The 17834-nt window shown below is 54.4% G+C and overlaps 1 protein-coding gene across 1 annotated transcript in view; it reads left to right on the forward strand.

The window, feature by feature from the left end:
- Positions 1 to 17834, forward strand: part of SCN5A (sodium voltage-gated channel alpha subunit 5) — a 70733-nt gene that overhangs the window by 38810 nt on the left and 14089 nt on the right. Inside the window, exons 14-20 of the mRNA XM_070391591.1 lie at positions 1783 to 1956; positions 3240 to 3596; positions 7104 to 7541; positions 8899 to 9060; positions 11709 to 11829; positions 12662 to 12816; positions 17158 to 17331. Of these exons, the coding sequence (XP_070247692.1) occupies positions 1783 to 1956; positions 3240 to 3596; positions 7104 to 7541; positions 8899 to 9060; positions 11709 to 11829; positions 12662 to 12816; positions 17158 to 17331 (1581 nt within the window). The remainder of the gene's footprint in view (positions 1 to 1782; positions 1957 to 3239; positions 3597 to 7103; positions 7542 to 8898; positions 9061 to 11708; positions 11830 to 12661; positions 12817 to 17157; positions 17332 to 17834) is intronic.

Consider the following 17834-nt stretch of genomic DNA (forward strand, 5'->3'; position numbering starts at 1 on the left):
CACAGCGGACAGAGGAAGTGACAGGCAAATCCCAAAGGGGAACGCGGATGGGTATAAACAAACGAAAAGAAACACAGATGGAGGGAGGCGGGCTAGGATGGGGGGGGGGGGGGGGGAGCAGGGAGGCAGGGAAAGGGGCATATGTAATACTTTCAGCAATAAAGATTTTTTTTAAAGAAACACAGAGGAATGCAAATTAGAGCAACATTGAGATACTATTTCTCACCCCTAAGAGATTCTAAAATAAACTTGCACGTGTTGACAAGGATGTGAAACACTGAGAAGTCACACTTTGTAAGAGTCTGGATTTGGTACAACCATCACAGGGAGCAATTGTACAATCAGGTAAATCACAGATGTGCATACCCTACAACTTAACAATTTCATATATATATATATATATATATACATATATATATGTAGTATATATGTATATATAGTCTCTAGATCTCACATGTCCGTAGAAAGAGACACGTACAAGAAAGTTCTTTGCAGCATTGTTAGGTGTAGGGAAAATTGGAATCAACATAAATGTACCTCCATCCATTAAAAAATAGATAAGTCAATTGTGGTGTATTCGTACAATGAAATACACTTAGAATGAATACATATACATGTATCCTTATGGATAAACTTCATAAACATGATGTTTGGGATAAAAAGAACTTGCGAAAAAGAACACATATACATTCAAAATAAATTCTGCTTAAAAAAATGCAAAGATACTCTATTGTTATCATATACATTAAAACTATAAAAAGCTTGCATGTTTTCATATAAATGCACAAGTCCTCAGTGCCTCCCCACTGCCCTCAGGATAACCCCCAGCTCCTCCAAGTGGCCAGGAAGACCTTGTGGGCAGGCCCGCCTTCCCTCCAGCCCCTCCTCTCGGGACCATGTCCCCGTGGTAGCAGTTGGCACACCTCGGGGCAGGTGGCCATGTTCCCGGCTGCCTGGCCCACCGCAGGATGGGCTCCTTAACCACGGGTCTCTGCCAGCTGAGGCCGGGCTTCTCAGGACTCATGAGTCCATGAACCAGGCGAGGCCCCCGCCTCTGCCCACCTCAGGAACGTTTCCAGAGGGAGAGGCGATCACTCTACGTCTTGAAGGACAGCACTGAGGTCATCTCTGGTTCCCAAACATACTAGCTACATGACCCGGGAGAAGCTCCTTGACCTCTCAGTGCCTCAGTTTCCTTCCCTGTAAAACAGGGATAATGATCATTTCTTTGTCGGCTTGTTGATGAAAAAAAACAAAAACCAACATTTGCAAAGCATTCCAGCCCAGCTCTTAGGGCAATTAAGAAATAGTGGCTGGTTATTATTCCCGTGAGAAAAGTTCAGCAAGTGGACAGGGAGGGGGCGGGCACAGCGTGACAAAGATCTTGAGCCATGAGTAGCTGCCGGAATGAATGCGTGTATCTGGCACGTGTGAAGTGAGGGTGTGTCCTGTGGCAACACGGGCTGGAAGGAGTCTAAGGCTGGGTCCCCGGCCCTCAGGTGCTTCCTGAACGGAATTTCTGCGGAGCCCTCGATAGGCCCGGCTGTTTCTGAGGGGCAGGCTGACAGCTCATGCTCGGTGAGCAACAGAGCGGGCTGCAGGCATCGGGACAGAGGTATCCCTAAGCGGCAAGGCCATGGCCAGGCAGGCCCCCAATGGGAACCTGGGTGCAGTCAGAGCTGGCAGCCCAGAAGGGAGACCCTGTGGGAACAAGCGCCCCTGATGGCCAGAGGCTCCTTCCAGCCCAATCGTGGGGAACCCCTGTTTCCTGCTCCCTCCCAGGTCTTCACCGGGATCTTCACCGCAGAGATGACCTTCAAGATCATCGCTCTCGACCCCTACTACTACTTCCAGCAGGGCTGGAACATCTTCGACAGCATCATCGTCATCCTCAGCCTCATGGAGCTGGGCCTGTCCCGCATGGGCAACCTGTCGGTGCTGCGCTCCTTCCGCCTGGTACCTGCTGGGCCCTCTGCAGGGGGGCGGGGCGGGTGCCTGGAGCACCACTCACTCACCCCAACTCTGAGCCATCATGCCTTCACCCAACAGCTATTGGCTAAGTGCCCCTGGGGGCCAGGCCCAGAGGGGGGGGGGGCAAGACAGAAAGAGATCCCTCCAGAGGAGCAATTGGGGTGGCCATTGGATGATTTGCAAAGCCCTTTGTGATTCATCCTTTAGTCCTCACAGGATCCCAGGAGTGGGGCTGATATTACTATATCCCCATTGCACAGATGAGGAGACTGAGACTCGGAGAGGTTGTCACCCTGGGTGGTTGTGGTGGGAGTTCCTGCTGCCCTGTCATGAGGGATCTGGGCCTTTGCTTTCATGATCACCTGTCTGTCAAGGGCAAGTGCATCTTGCCTTGTGTCTTTACAATGTGGGGAATCCCAGAGTTGAGAGAGTTCAAAATCTACATGCCAAAGAAGGGTTCTTTGGAAGAGTCATGGTTGAAGCAAATCAGTGATTCAGAAAGAAGTCAGAAACAATTTCCCAAAGCCCCCAGACATAGGGCTGGCAGGAGGTCAGGGAAGGCTTCCCGGCAGACGTCTGACCACTGTTGGTGCTCAGGAAGGCAGCCTGGTGGGAGCAGTTGAGAAAGCCTAGATGGTGAGTTCTAATCCCAACTCCACTGCCATGAGCCAAGGAACTTAGACAAGTTACTCCATTTGTAAGGGTTGTCGTCTTCATCTGCCAAAGGAGGTAGTAAGAGTGCCAACCCCATGTGTTATTGGGAGTTCTGTATGAGTTGATGCATCCTAAGCACATGGCCTGACACAGTAGGTTTTTAATACATGCTAAGCACTGGCTCCCTTTCTCTGTTATAACTAAGAGGAGAGAGAAATGGAGGTGATTGGGTAAGTTAGAGATGGCTGAGCTGGCCTGGAAGGGTATCTGATGAAGGGCCTGGCAGAAAAAGGACATCCCCTATTGGGGGAATCTAGGAAGTTCCTTGAAGTGAGACCAAGGGGAGTAGGAGGCTGGTGTGAGGACAAAGAGAAGGGCTGAATGGGGGAAATGAGGCTGGAGCTGTTGACCTGACTCCCAGAGCAGAGTCCGCTGAAGCTACCTTCAGGCTGTGGGAAGAGACAGTGGTGTGTGCTCTTGGAGAAACCCGGAGGAACAGGTGTCAGTGACTTTCAGGGGCTCCCCGGGTTTTCAGGCAGGAAGTGTGGGAGGGAGATCAGGGTGTCCGTGGGCACTGGGAACCAGAGCCTATCCTAGGACCCTTCCCTCCCCAGCTGCGGGTCTTCAAGCTGGCCAAATCATGGCCCACGCTGAACACACTCATCAAGATCATCGGGAACTCGGTGGGGGCCCTGGGGAACCTGACGCTGGTGCTGGCCATCATCGTGTTCATCTTCGCCGTGGTGGGCATGCAGCTCTTCGGCAAAAACTACTCAGAGCTGAGGCACCGCATCAGCGACCCAGGCCTGCTGCCCCGCTGGCACATGATGGACTTCTTCCATGCCTTTCTCATCATCTTCCGCATCCTCTGTGGCGAGTGGATCGAGACCATGTGGGACTGCATGGAGGTGTCTGGGCAGTCACTGTGCCTGCTGGTCTTCTTGCTTGTGATGGTCATTGGCAACCTTGTGGTAAGTTGCCCAGTGGCCTGGCATACACACAATCACCTACTCATCCATTCCTCCACCAGCTACCCATCTATCCACTCACTTACCCTTCCTTCCATCCATCCATTCATTTACTCAGCCATCTGTCTATCAAACCACCTATCCACCCACCAGTCTCTCATCTATCCACCTATTTACACATCCATTCATTCATCTCCTCATTTACTCATCCTTCCATCTATCTTCTCATTCATTCATACATCTACCCACCAATGTACCCACTTAGGACTTATCATCAATTCACCCATTCCCTTACCATTTATTCTTCTATCTCTCTATTCATCTATGCATCTACCTATCTAGCCAGCCATCCACTCATAAATCACCCATCCATCTGTCTACCTCTCCATCAATCTATCTACCTATTTACTTACTGACTGACCCATTCATTCATATCACTCTTTATTTGTTAACTCATTCTTTAATTCACCCACTAACTCGCCTGCTTATTTATTATTTTCTCATTTTACCTTCATTAATTTATTTACTTACTACCTAGTATTTTATTAGTCATTCACTGGCAATGATTTATTGCATGGTTTTCCAATTCAACTTAACAAACATTTGCTGAACCCCGGTTGCATGCAAAATATTGTGCCAGAGGCTATTGGATATACAGAGGTGAATGTGGCCTGACATTACTCATAAACTTGAGAGAGTGGGGAGGTGAGGAGTTCAAAGAGGCATGAAATTAGAACTTTCAAATTAGTCAGAACGATCAGAGCCATTAAGTGGGAGCTTATAGGTGCTGATCCCTTCCAACTGGAAATCAAGGAAGGCTTCCTGGAAGAGTGTTTAGAGCTGACCTGCTAGACATGTAATGCTAGAGAGGAAGGGGGCAAGGTGAGCAAAACACAGGTGCCAGCAGGTGGTGGTCCAGGTGAGGTGGGCCCGTGGAAGCCATTGTATGTCTCCCTGGGTAGCTAGGATGGGAGTTCCTGCTGGTCTATTATGAGGGATCCAGACCTTTGCTACCGTGACCACCTGTCTGTCAAGGGCAGGTGCACCCTGCTTTGAGTGTTTACAGTATGAGGAATCCCGGATTTGAGAGAGATCAAATCTAAATGCCAAAGAAGGGGCCTTTGGAAGAGTCAGGGCTGAGGCAAGTCCAGTCGTTCAGTGTCCTCTGTGGACATGGTGCCACCTTCCTGGGTACACAGGCGGCCCACATATGCTCAGACATCACACCCGCATGGCCTGGCTCCCGAGGGCAGGGGCAGCCCAGGCTCACGTCAGTTCATAGAGAGGTTTTAGGTGGCGGGAGTGCTGTGAGCTGCAGATTCTGGTGCCCTTCCTCCAATTGGTCTATTTTCTCCTCCCGTGTGCCTTCATGAGGCCAGGGCAGGCCCAGGCTGCGATGGGGTCCGCCTCCCGCAGGCCCCGCAGGTGGAGGAGCCCAGAGAGGAAGAGGGCTTCGGTGCACAGAGCTGCCGGAACCCAGCTCTTCGGCTGGCCTCACAGCCCTCGTCCCATCTCCTCAAACTGGTGGACCCCATGTATTCCAAGGGGGGCGCCAATCCTGAGCTCTCAGAAAAGGGCCAGCCTGAGCTGCCCTCAAACACACAGCCCTGCCATTGCCAAGCGGATCCGTCTGGGGATGAGAAGATTAGAGTCTGCTGCGGAGGGAAGCTAACAGCCCACGCAGGCGCCACCCCCCGCCCCCCCCCCTCCCAGAATTGGGCTGCTGCAGGGCGTGGGAGGAAGCAATTGCCATTAGAATGGGAAGTGATGATCAGGCAGGGGCTGGGGAGCAGCAGTGTGATTGACAGGGAAAGCACTGGAAGGAGACAAACTTCTGAAGCTGCCGACAAGGGAGGCCCTAGTGTCCTGTGTGGGTGGACGAACGAGGCTCCCCAGGCGCCCCCTGCCTGCCCTGCCCCCAGCCTGGGCCGCAGACACCTGGAGGTCAGGGGCGGTGGGCCGGGCGTGAGTGAGGGCAGTGTGAGAGGATCCAGGGTGGGCAACAGGAACGGAGCAGGCCAGGCCAGAGGTCTGCGTGGACAGCAGCTCTGAATCACACCCCATGCCCCGCCCCCAAAGACGACACAAGAAAGCCTGCAGGTGTCAAAAGCGATCATTTCTCCGTAGACATAGGATCCGGAGGTCCTACTCTTAACCCTCCCGTGCTGTCCATGTGAGTGTGTGTTGCTCTTTTTTTAACAAAGGCCAGTCTCTGAGGGCGGGCGCTCCAACCTTCCGTCAGAGTCTCATTCCCAGCTGCTGACAGGTGCGTCTGCGGGGCTTGTGAGAAGCCACAGCAGGGGCTCAGAGTGAGAACTGCACCCGCCTTCACACACCACCCTGCTGTAGGGGCCCCCATCCAACGGAGCTCCCTTCTGGGGGGACCCCAAGCCCAGTGTGGGGAGGTGTGTCGCTGGCCTCTCGGCCTGGTGATGCTCCGAGCCGGGTCTGGCCCACATGCGGGAAGGAGCCCACCACCCACTTCATTGAACCTTCAGGATGGTTTAACACCAAGCAGTAATCCAGACCATACAAACAGAGGACCATGCAAACCTCCCTTCGGGGTCAAGTCCTTAATCCCTACATTTTAAATGTTATCTTTATTGTTAAAAGTATAACCGATGTCCCCCTTTTTCCCCATTGACCCCCTCCACCCTGTTAATACATAATTTAAGTAGCGTGCCTTCAAGCACCTCTGAAACCTCGGCCTCTCCCCTGACTCCCCGCAGCACAATGGGCCTTGGAGCAGGGCTGGCCCCTGGCACCAACCCCAGGTCCCTTCACCCCATCCCACTGTCTGGTCCCACACACAGCACCCATCCAAGTACCCCTCACCACCTGGACACAACCCCGGCTCAGGAGCCTGACCCGGCAGTTGGTCCCAGACGCCTGAGGGCTGCTACTTGGGCTCTTGTCCTGCCATTGTCCCCTTCTCTACTCAGTGCCCCCTGGGCCTCACCTGGGAAGCGTAGTCAGACCTGGGGACACAGGCGGAGGGTGCTCCATAGCAGGGGCCCCAGGTGTTTGAGTGGTGAGTGGCCTCAGGGGGTGGGGGGGGAGGGGGCTTGGAGACGCGCCACTACCCCTCCCTCCTTCACCAACGGATGCAGAGGCCCCTCCCCAGGAACGCCCCAACCTCTCTGAGTGGGGTTCTGTCTTGTCCCCGGTGGCCCCCCGATTGGATCCCACTTCCCAGGAGCTGCTGACAAGGGAGGCCTAGGCTTTGACATGGACCCATTGAACCTGGGCCAAGACACAAGAGACCTAGGTCTGTGCAGCCTCAACCCCCACAATCTGAGACCTTGGGAGGGAGGGTTAGAATGTGTCTTTCCTCTCATAGCCACACTCTCTATGTTCAAGAGAATGGGGGTTAGGATCAGGCCCAGGACCCAGGTTCCCACCTCGAGCTGGTGGCCTTTGGGGGTCCTTACGGTCCCTGGGCCTCAGTTTCCCCATCATGGACCCTGGCCCGGCGCCTGCCTCAGTGAGCCGGACCCATTGTCTCCCCAGGTCCTGAACCTCTTCCTGGCTCTGCTGCTCAGCTCCTTCAGCGCAGACAACCTCACGGCCCCGGACGAGGACGGGGAGATGAACAACCTGCAGCTGGCCCTGGCCCGGATCCAGCGCGGCCTGCGCTTCCTCAAGCGGACCACCTGGGACTTCTGCTGTGGGCTCCTGCAGCGGCGGCCCCCGAAGCCGGCCCTGGCCCCCCGCGGCCAGCTGCCCAGCTGCATTGCCACCTCCAGCTCCCCGCCACCCGCAGAGACAGAGAAGGCGCCTCCGGCCCGCAAGGAGACCCGGTTCGAGGAAGGCCAGCGGCCAGGCCAGGGCCCCCCGGGGGATCCGGAGCCCGTGTGCGTGCCCATTGCCATGGCTGAGTCAGACACGGATGACCAAGAGGAGGACGAGGAGAATAGCCTGAGCACCGAGGAGGAGTCCAGCAAGCAGGTGAGCCCACACCCGGCCACTCTCCCCGGCTCAGAGGCAGCACCTGCTTACATAGGGCCCAGGGCTCTGCTTCCAGGGCAACCAGCCTCACTCAGAGCCGCTGCCACTGCCCCTGCCAGCCTGCCCCTGCTGGGCTGGGCGGTGATAGAAGACAGGGTGTCCCCCAACAGCTTGCCCCGTAGAGGGGAGCTGAGACCAGCTCTCAGTCCTCTCCCCAGCCCAGCTCGGCAGGGGATCTTGGAAGGGGTTGCTGTCCATGGTTTATCCCCTGGCTGGTCATGGGCAGCTGTTTGTATGGGCAGGGAAACTGAGGCACGGCACGAGAGAGAGACCAGCTAGGAGTTCCTCATGCCTCTGGGACAGAGCCAGGACCCCGGGCCCTGCCCCCACTCTGACCACTGTCCCCCTCGGGGACTCCCCAGGCCAATGCCTTGGTGAGAAAAGAGTGCATCTCCTGACCTCCCACTGCCCCTTCCCCTCCTCCCAGGCCCAGGGCTAATTCTGAGATTTAAAAATAAGCATCCGAAGATGGCAGGTGTCAGAGACGGCACTATCTTATCTCCCAACCTGTTATTTTTAACACTTAGGACAGAGTCTGGACCAAAGAGACAGGGCCCCCCGCCACTCCCTCGGCTTTCCCGTGGCCCGAGCCAGGCTCACATGGCTTCGTCTTGTGTGGGGTCTTTCGGTCCAGCAAGGCGGACGGGCTCTCTCTGTGTAGTTGGGCCCATCCTGGCCGCTTCCTCTGGGCCTCCCCGGGTGGGTCTGGCCTGAAGAGCAGCTGCTCCCCCCGCGTGGAATGTGATCTGAGGCTTCAGACTTGGTGCCATGGCCCCCTGCCGCCCTGTGGTCCAAGGCCGGCTTCAGCCCATTGAGTCAGGCCGGTGTCGGCAGCGGCAGGGAGTGCTCACAGCCTCCAGTACCTCCGGGATGCTCCCAGCACCGGAGTGGAAGTCCCACTGCCTGCCCCTCCTTTTCCCTCTCCTTGGCTTCTCTTGAGCCCCTGGGGTCTGGCTCCCTGGGGTGTGTGTGTGTGTGTGTGTGTGTGTGTGTGCGTGCAAGCTGGGGTGCCATGGGAACTCACAGGAAAAGTCATCGTGTCCTTCCAAAGTGGGGGTGCCACCTATGGGAGCTAGGCCTAGTGGCCCAGCTGCACCCTGCCAGGGAGTGGGAGAGGGCTAGCGGCCCTTTACCTGGACTGACCGGGAGCCCCCCAGCCACCCGCTCAGGGCTTCCGAGGGGGGTCCTCAATGAGATGAGGCCCCTGAGGAAGGCAGGAGGCATGGGCGGGGCCTGGGGCAGAGCCAGGGCCCTGCAACCTTTGGGCCGGGAGCTCATGGGCTGGAGGTCTCTCCAGCAGGAACCCCAGCCTGTGTGCAGCGGCCCAGAGGCCCTTCCGGAGCCCAGGGCCTGGAGCCAGGTGTCAGAGACCGCCTCCTCCGAGGCCGAGGCCAGTGCGGCCCAGGCGGACTGGCGGCGGCAGCGCAGAGCGGAGCCCCAGGCCCCAGGGTGCAGTGAGGTAACGCACACCTGTGCCCCTGAAGCCAGTGGGGTGCTGCCTCTGGGGCTGGAGCCTGCATGGGCTGGTGGGACCCACAGCAGCCGTCACGGGCCGTGTGGGAGACCATCTGCAGAGGGGACCCCGGGCAGCCTCGTCCACGCAGGGGAGGGTGGGATGGCGTGGGGCCCGGAGCCACGGGGAAATTCTAGAAGCTGCCATCCCAGGACTGCGCTGCAGGACTAACCCCAAACCTCCGTGTGTTCACCCCTCCTCACTCGGTCCCTGTGCTTCAGCCCCATTTGGCAACCTGTGAAGGCCCCACCACCCCCACACCCCACCCCTGCCAGGGGACTTCCGGGAGCTCTGAAAACAAGTGCCTGGCTTCTTGGTGCATCGGCCACCAGCTGCTTCTCACGAGGCTAAAGCAGAGGCCGCAAATGGGAGGCCTACTAGAGGGTTTTGTTCTGACCACAAAAAGGGTTTTCATCTGAATTGGCCGCCAGCATTTAAAACCTGGGAGCTTTTATGTAAAAAAATCTGCATTTCTGGCTTCTCTTGAAAAATAGTTGGAAGAGCCGCCCTGCTGGAGGCAAGTGGCCGCTGCGCCCGGAGTGGCGCTCTGGTTCGCTTCAGAGCCCACCGGCCTGACTCCCTTTAATGACCTGCCTGGCCCCCGTACCCATCTGTGTGTGCAGCCCCTGTGCTAACAGACCGTGGCCCTGCTAACCACCACCACCCCCCACTCATGCCAGACACCATGGAAGGTGGAGGTCACGTGTTGCGAGACCCTGGGGGCGGGGTCGGGGGGGGGCATTGTCCTGCAGCCTGACCTCAGGCCTCAGGCCAGCAGTTGAGACCTGCTCCAAGGGGGCCGTTTCTCCTTTGCCTTGTCCATGGCATGGGCAGGGCCTATGGGAAGCTCTGCCATCAAGGCCAGTTTGGGAGCGAGAGGGCCTGGTGGGGCCATCACCCTGACAGCAGCAGAAGACACCTGAGAGCAGGAAGACACGAGGGACCGAAAGTCATGGAGAGTAGGGCTTTCTACTGGACTGTTGGCCTGGGAACGGGTTTTGTGGCTGCTTCCTCTCTTTCCAAATCAGGTCATATTGGACCCCATAAAGGGGAGGGTGGGTGGGCAGGGCCTTTCCTGGGAGAAGGACCCCGTCATCTCACTGGATCTTGAGAACTCGGCCTCCCTGGTGACAAGCCCGCATCCTGGGGGCAGCTCCCGTGTGTGCGAGGAAGAGCAGGGTGAAGACCTCCGGCTGGGCCTGTCCCAGCTCGTGTCCAAAGCAGAGCTGGGAGGAAAGGGACCACCCTCCTGGCAGCGGGGACCAGAAGACGGCGCCTCGCCCTGGGGCATGGCTCCACCCTGCCCAGCGGAGGGCGCTCTCCGTTCCCACCAGCGCTTCCCCATCGCAGTCTAAATGTTAAAGCTAAATGCTGAGGCTGAGGGCTTGGAGACACCAACGGAGTTCTCCCGGAAGGAAGAGAAGGGAAGGCAGTGGGAGGAGCAGGGGCGCCAGATCTGAGACCGGCACATCTCTACTTGGGGCCCGAGCCTGTGCAACGAGGCGGCCACTGAGCTGAGGATGTGGACGTGAGCTGAAGCCAGTGAAGGCTCCCTTCCTTCCCACAAGCCCTGCCTCCTGGGCTTCCTGTCCGTAGGGTGGGCTCCTGGAGGCAGAGCCTGCCACAGGCTTCCAGCCCCAAGGACCCATGGAGGGAGCGCTCTCCGGTGACACCCACAGGAAGAGACGCAGGATGAGGCGGAGGCGTGGTCGCTGGATTCTGGCCTCACCTCCGTTCCCTCCATATCAGTCCCTCACGCTGGCTTTCATGGCAACCCCCAAGCAATTTCCAGAGACGTCAGCTCCCAGGCTAAAGACAGTTTTCTGGAGGTGGAGCCAGGCGGCAGCCAGTGCTCACAGGGGCTGGGATCGGTGCACTGGCCTGAAGGAGGGGAACCGGGCAGAGCGCCACGGGCCCCACAGCCAGCACTCACACGTGACACACGCAGGCACGCACAGGGCACACCGCGTGCGCACCCCTCTCTGTAATCAGGTTACGTGCGGTCGAGGCAGCAGAGCCCTGCATGCCAGGCTGGGAACGGCCCAGCCCCTTCCCGCTCTTACTCCAGACTCCGCGCCTCACGCCAGCACCCACACGAATTGGGGGGAAGCAGGGGTGGGTTGCCGGCCTGTTCTCTGCATGTCTGGCCTGGTGCTTACGTGTGCCAGGATGCTGGTTCCGACTCTGTTCTGGGTGTGGCATGCCTGTTTCCTCTGCATGTGCCGAGCTACCCCTCTGTGCCATGTGCCCCTGTGCCAGTATGTTTCTGTGTTGCCACCCAATGTCTGTTTTGTTGCCAGCTGGACTGATGCTTTAGCCCCGTATTTTCCCCACACCCCTGCCCTAGACCCCAGCCGACCAGAACTACAGACCCAGAAGCCCGAGGTCCAGCCTCAGCTCAGCCCTGAGTGGCCCTAGGTGACCTCTGGGGCCAGTTCTCATTCATCCCGGGCTCAGGTTCCCCAGGAGATTAATGGATAATAGTGGGGGTACCTCCCCTCCGGGAGCCCCAGACTCCCCAGGCTCGGGGCCGGAGGCTGCTACATGGCCCACACTCATGTCCTTGCCCACCCTCCCCTCGCTCCTGCCCACAGACCCACGAGGACAGTTACTCCGAGGGGAGCACAGCAGACATGACCATCACCGCTGACCTCCTGGAGCAGACCCCTGACCTCGGCGAGGACGTCAAGGACCCGGAGGACTGCTTCACCGAAGGTCCTTCCCCGGTGGCCCTTTGCCCCAGCCTCAGCCCTGCCTGGAGGGGCAGGGAGGACCAGAGGCTCTTGGATGCCGGGTCCATATTACACCCCTCCCTGACCCGGCTGGCTCCCCTCCCTCCCCCATTCATCAGGGCCCTGGGGGCTCCTCCATCATGACTGAGTCATGGAGAGTCTGCAAGCAGTCTGCTGGGCTGGGCAGCTGTGGGTCAGCTGCACAGGGACTGGTGCCACTGCATCTGTGGGGTGGTAGCATTGACTGTCCGCTCCCACAGCGGCAGGGCCTGGGTCTCATTCACCGCTGCCCCCTCAGGCCTTGGTATGGTAACTGGCATCTGCAGCTTTTATAGTGAATTGGTGGTGTATTTGGAGGGCAGCTGGGGATACAATGAGGGATTGTCTTCCACGTGGCACATCCTTTGGGGCTGCCAGTGAAGGGCCCGTCCTTCCCAAGGCTCAGAAATTGCAAACATGGAGCAGGCCCAAGGACAGAGCAGCCTAGAGAGTTCTGGAACATTCTGGCAGGGGGAGGGTTTCCCAGATGAGCAGAGGACAAGGTGGAGCCCACCCAGCCCCAGCCGGGCCCTTCCTCCACTCCCTGGGTGCCTGGTCCATGTGGCCTTTGCACAGGGTGCCTGCCGAGTGTGGGCGGAGCAGACAGCACCCACAGCCCTCCCTGCCCCCATGGCCCGGCCCACCATGGAGCCCTGCTCATCACCCACCATGGTAATCTGTCTCCCGGTCATTCCTTCAACCACCAAACTTCCTGCCATCGGACATGGGCATCCACCGCCCCTGGCCTGGCCCTGACCCCTCTCCCTCCCCCACAGGCTGTGTCCGGCGCTGTCCCTGCTGCACTGTGGACACCACGCAGGCCCCAGGGAAGGTCTGGTGGCGACTGCGCAAGACCTGCTACCACATCGTGGAGCACAGCTGGTTCGAGACCTTCATCATCTTCATGATCCTGCTCAGCAGTGGAGCTCTGGTACCCGCCCGGGGATGCAGGGCTGGGCAGGGAGGGGTGGCGGAGAAGGGGAGGGTGGGAAAGGAAGCCTCCAGCTGGAAAGCTGGGTCAGGAATGGGGGCAGAACCTCTGCTGAAAATGTGCTCTCCCAGGGCCCCAGATCAGGAATCAGCTCGCAAACTCTCAACACCTGAGAGCACGGAGGGCGGTCCGGGCGGGAAGGGCTCAGCAGCGTCATCGGTCCAGGCCCCCTTGTTTCATGAAAAGGCAGTGACCTGCCCCAGGTCACAGTGCACAGCGGGTATAGGTCACAGGCCTCCACTCACACACCTGAGCTCTGGTGAACCCCCCCCACCCCCCCCTGCATTGTGCCCAGCTTCAGGTGCTCCGTCAGGCTGATCCAATGCAACTCACAGTTCTGGCTGAGACGACAGTGGTGGCTCCACTTACACCACGTTTTCCAGGGCTGGAGACCAAGCTGTGTTGTTCACACATGTTTATATTTCATCCCACACCAGGCTTCTGTAGAAACATTAAGTAGCTCGCCCCAGGCACCACCACCCACAAGCAGCAGGTGTGGCATTTGAACCCAGACAGTCAGATTCCAGAGTCCTCGGTCCTGACCTTCCATTGGTTCAACAGGTCTCCTCCAAGCTCTCCTCTGTCTGCTTCTGTGAGGAGCCATGGGAGAGCAACAGGAGGAGGAGACGCTGGCCCTGGCATCAGGGGATCCCTATCTAATTGGGGAAACCAGACTGAGCAGGTTTGAGAGAGTCAGAGATCAGTTCAGGAAAGTTGAGCAAAATTGAGTAGATGAGTCAGGGAGATGGGAGGTCAGGGGGAACTGGAGCCATCAGGAAGGCTTCCTGGAGGAAGCAGATGGAACAGGACTGTGGAGGACGGGGAGGTTTATTGAGCCCTAGAGAAGCAGTGAGGCCTTCCAGGGATGCCGTCATCTGGCTCCCAAGCACCCAACTCTGATCTCTCAGATCCCCTAGTAGAAGAAATGGAACAGCCCTAGAGAGGGCTCTAGAAGGTGCTGTTGAGCAGGCAGAGGGACGATCAAGATGATCAAGACGGCAGAAGAAACAGAAACTCTCCTGACCCAGAGGGAGCAAGCACCTGATATTGTTGGGGATGAGCGACTGACAGGAATGCTTGGGGCTACAGAGAGGGAAAGGGTCACTGTGATCCAAGACTCTGTGCCTCCCGTCTGTGATGCCCCCGGTGGGGCAGGCCGTGAGGAGGACTGTGGCTGTCACTTCTAAGCCCCTGAGCCTCCCACCCCGCCCTGACTGCCCCACTCCTGTTCCGGGGTTGGCCCAGACCCATGGCGTGCAGACTCCGCTGCTTTACCCTTGGCAGCTAGAGCGAAAGCTCTGCAGACTTCAGAGAAGGATGATTTGACAATATGTTAACAAGTTTTGTTTTTAAACAACCACAAACAAGGGCAGCCAGAGCCACTTAGTCTGGGCTGTGGAGGAAAAACTCAGCCTGGCATACGTGAGGAGGAGTTTTGGCAAGCAAAGATGCATCTAATCAGGGTAGGCAGCCAAGCAGTGTTAAAAAAAAAAATGTCGATGATATACTGAGAAAAGAAGTCTCAGTGTGTTATTTCAAGTTATAAACTTGTTTAACAGAAAGCAGACTATATATCCCTTCCAAATTACTGAAAGAAAACATAGATCTTACAGTAAAAGATAGGAAAAAAAATAAGCAACAAGGAAGCATTCAATCAGAAAGTAATATGGCAGAGGCAAGATCAAACATGTGTTTTAATAATAAATGTAACTGGATAAAATTCATCTTTTAAAAGAAAAGGACTCTGAATGGATTTTTTAAAAAAGCTTCAGCTATTGCTCTCAAATGACAATCCTGGAACACTGTGACTCAGAAATATTAAAAGTGAAATAATAAGGTATTTCAGGCAAATGAAAACAATGACAACCAAAACCAGAGTGCTTTTGTTTATTAATATTAAACAAGGTTGAGTTCAAGGTAACAAGCTTGAGATATAAAACAAAAAGGACTCCTATTAGCTATTGACAAAGCAAAGAGAAAGAACAAGACAATAGGAAATCTAAAATATATATACATATATATAATTACTAATTCTGATCTAATAATAATAGCTAACACTTAAATAGTGAGTCAGACTCTGTTGCAAACATGTTACAAACATTAATCCATTTAATTCTCACAATAGGTATTATAAAGCCCATCTTACAGATAAGGAAACTACTAGATAGAGCAAAAAAGAAAGATGGAAAACAAACCCTTAGAAATGTAAAGGTCATTGTAAAATAAACCTTGGGGTAAACAAAAACTATTTTGCTGGTAGATTCGTGGGTGTTGATTATATTAATAACTAGGCAAATAAATAAAATAGAGTATACATGGACCAGAGATGACAGTGTGCTATAAATCACACATTGTGACTCAACCGGTTATGTCCACCTGAAATCTAGAAAAATAAGAAATGAAAAATAGAGGTAGAAAAAGAAAAACTGTGACTTGGGGGGTGAGGAGGGAGACTAGAAAATAAGAACATTGATAATATTGCAGGTGAGATTCAGCCAAAGCTGAAATAAGAATAAAATTCAGAGACTTAAACAATTTTGTTATTCAATAGAAAGAATGTAAACTAATTACTTAACTCAATAAATTAGAAATATAAAAGCAAAGTAATCTTAAGAAAAGCAAAGGAAGTGATTAATAAAATAAAGACACAAATTAATAAATTAGCAAATAAATAAAAAGCAAGACTGATAAAATTTCAGAGTAAAACAAACAAGTAGAAAACCTCACATCTCCAAGAGTGGAATCTTTCACATTCTCAAGGAAGAAAATAATTCCAGTCCTATTTAAAATATTCTAGTATATGAAAACAAATGGAAAGTCTACAAGTTATTTTTATGAACGCTAAATAATGCTGATTTTTAACAGCCTAAGCATACCAAAAGGAAAATTATAGACCAGTTTTCATATTCCATACTTACAGTGATGCAAAAATCTTAAAATATATGCCAATAGGATCCAGCAATATATTTAAAACATTAAGTATATCATAGTTAGATTTATATCAAAATGATACCACATTAGAAAATCTATTTATACAATTAGGACAAAGATAAGAAATTATCTCAACAAATTCCTGATTTTTAAAACTTTTTCTGTCAAGAACAGGAATAAAATAGATTTCCTTAATTTAGTGAAAAACACTCTCAAATTAACTTCTGTCATCGTCATTAGCAGTAAAACACGTGAACATTTTTATTAAAGTCAGAAATAAGAAAAATGATGATTTAATTACTTTTTCGTTGTTGTTCATTACTTAATAGTAATCTTGAAGTACTAGCCACTGCAAATAGTGAGGAAAATTAAGCATACAGTAAAAATAAATAGGAATGTATCATTCCTTTTAGATAATGATTGCATAGGAAAATGTTAAAACTTATAAAAAGCATTATATGGCCAATCATAAAATATATAAAGAATTGTTGCTATTGTCGTTGTATACTAACAGAAACCTTTTAGTCACAGGTAACATTTCTCAAATATTCCTAACATGCCAGGCATTGTAAACAAAATAACTTGGAATAAATATAACATAATATGTACTAGAGGCCCGGTGCACTAAATTCGTGCACGGGGCGGGGGAGGGGGGGCAGCCCAGCCTGCTCCCTCTCCAATCTGGGACCCCTCCGGGGATGTCTGACTGCCGGTTTAGGCCCGATCCCTGAACCAGCAGTCGGATATCCTTCTCACATCCGGGACTGCTGGCTCCTAACCGCATGCCTGCCTGCCTGCCTGATTGTTGCAATCAGAAACCAATATTCTTTCCTATGAAAAGTAGGTAACGGCATACAGGAGAGTGAAAACAGAACCAGTTTTATGTTGTTTCCTGCAGAGGGCTGTGAGCTGAGCCTGCACGCCCTCCCTCGTTAAAATGGGAGCTCAGCAAATTCTAGAAAGGTCTTTAAAATGCCCTAGTCCCACCCCCACCCCCCCAAAATAAAAAATTAATTAGTTAATTAATTAAACAAAATGGCCTGGCCCAGGACTGAGACTTGCTCTGTAATGTGAGGGAAGAAGTGTTCTCACTACACTCCGCCCTGTTGTCCGCTCACCGAGTCAGGTCATTTCCTGGCCCGCCCATGGCCCTCGCTCCTGGGAGAGCTTGCTGGCCTGCCCAAAGCCGACCCTGGACAAGTCCCCTCCACTAGGGTCTCAGCTGTGCCCACCCCTACCCCACCCCCCCGGCCCTCCTGGGTGGCAGTTACTGTGAGAGTTGATGCCTCGGGCAGGGTGGCACTGGCCGTGGGCGGGACGCCATGGGCCCTTGTCCCACCTGGTCCGCAGGCCTTCGAGGACATCTACCTGGAGGAGCGGAAGACCGTCAAGGTTCTGCTCGAATACGCCGACAAGATGTTCACCTACGTCTTCGTGCTGGAGATGCTGCTCAAATGGGTGGCCTACGGCTTCAAGAAGTACTTCACCAACGCCTGGTGCTGGCTCGACTTCCTCATCGTGGACGTGAGTGCGGCCCTGGAGGGAAGGGTGAGGGGAGGCCGTCGCCAGTGCGGCAGGAGCTGAGACGGAGCCGAGGGACAGAATGGCCGGGCGGCTGGGAGGCTGGCTAAAGTGGAGACACTTGCCCTAACCGGCTTGGCTCAGTGGATAGAGCGTCGGACTGAAGGGTCCCAGGTTCGATTCCGGTCAAGGGCATGTGTCTTGGTTGCAGGCACATCCCCAGTAGGGGGTGTGCAGGAGGCAGCTGATCGATGTTTCTCTCTCATCGATGTTTCTAACTCTCTATCCCTCTCCCTTCCTCTCTGTAAAGTGGAGACACTTGGCTATGCCCTGGTGCGGGCAGAGAGCACGGAGGCTGGGGTCCCGGGGAGAGACCCAGGCCCTGCTGTCCGGGAGGAAGAAGAGAAATAGGAGACCTGGGCCCTGCCGTAAGAACCCCTAATTTGGGGAGACAGAGGAGCAGGGAGGACCTAGGCCCGGTCCTCGGGAGCTGCCTGGCTTCGGGG

The sequence above is a fragment of the Myotis yumanensis genome, unplaced genomic scaffold (assembly GCF_028538775.1).
Source record: "Myotis yumanensis isolate MYYU_CA2020_CCGP unplaced genomic scaffold, mMyoYum1.0.hap1 SCAF_14, whole genome shotgun sequence".
Classification (NCBI taxonomy): Eukaryota; Metazoa; Chordata; class Mammalia; order Chiroptera; family Vespertilionidae; genus Myotis; species Myotis yumanensis.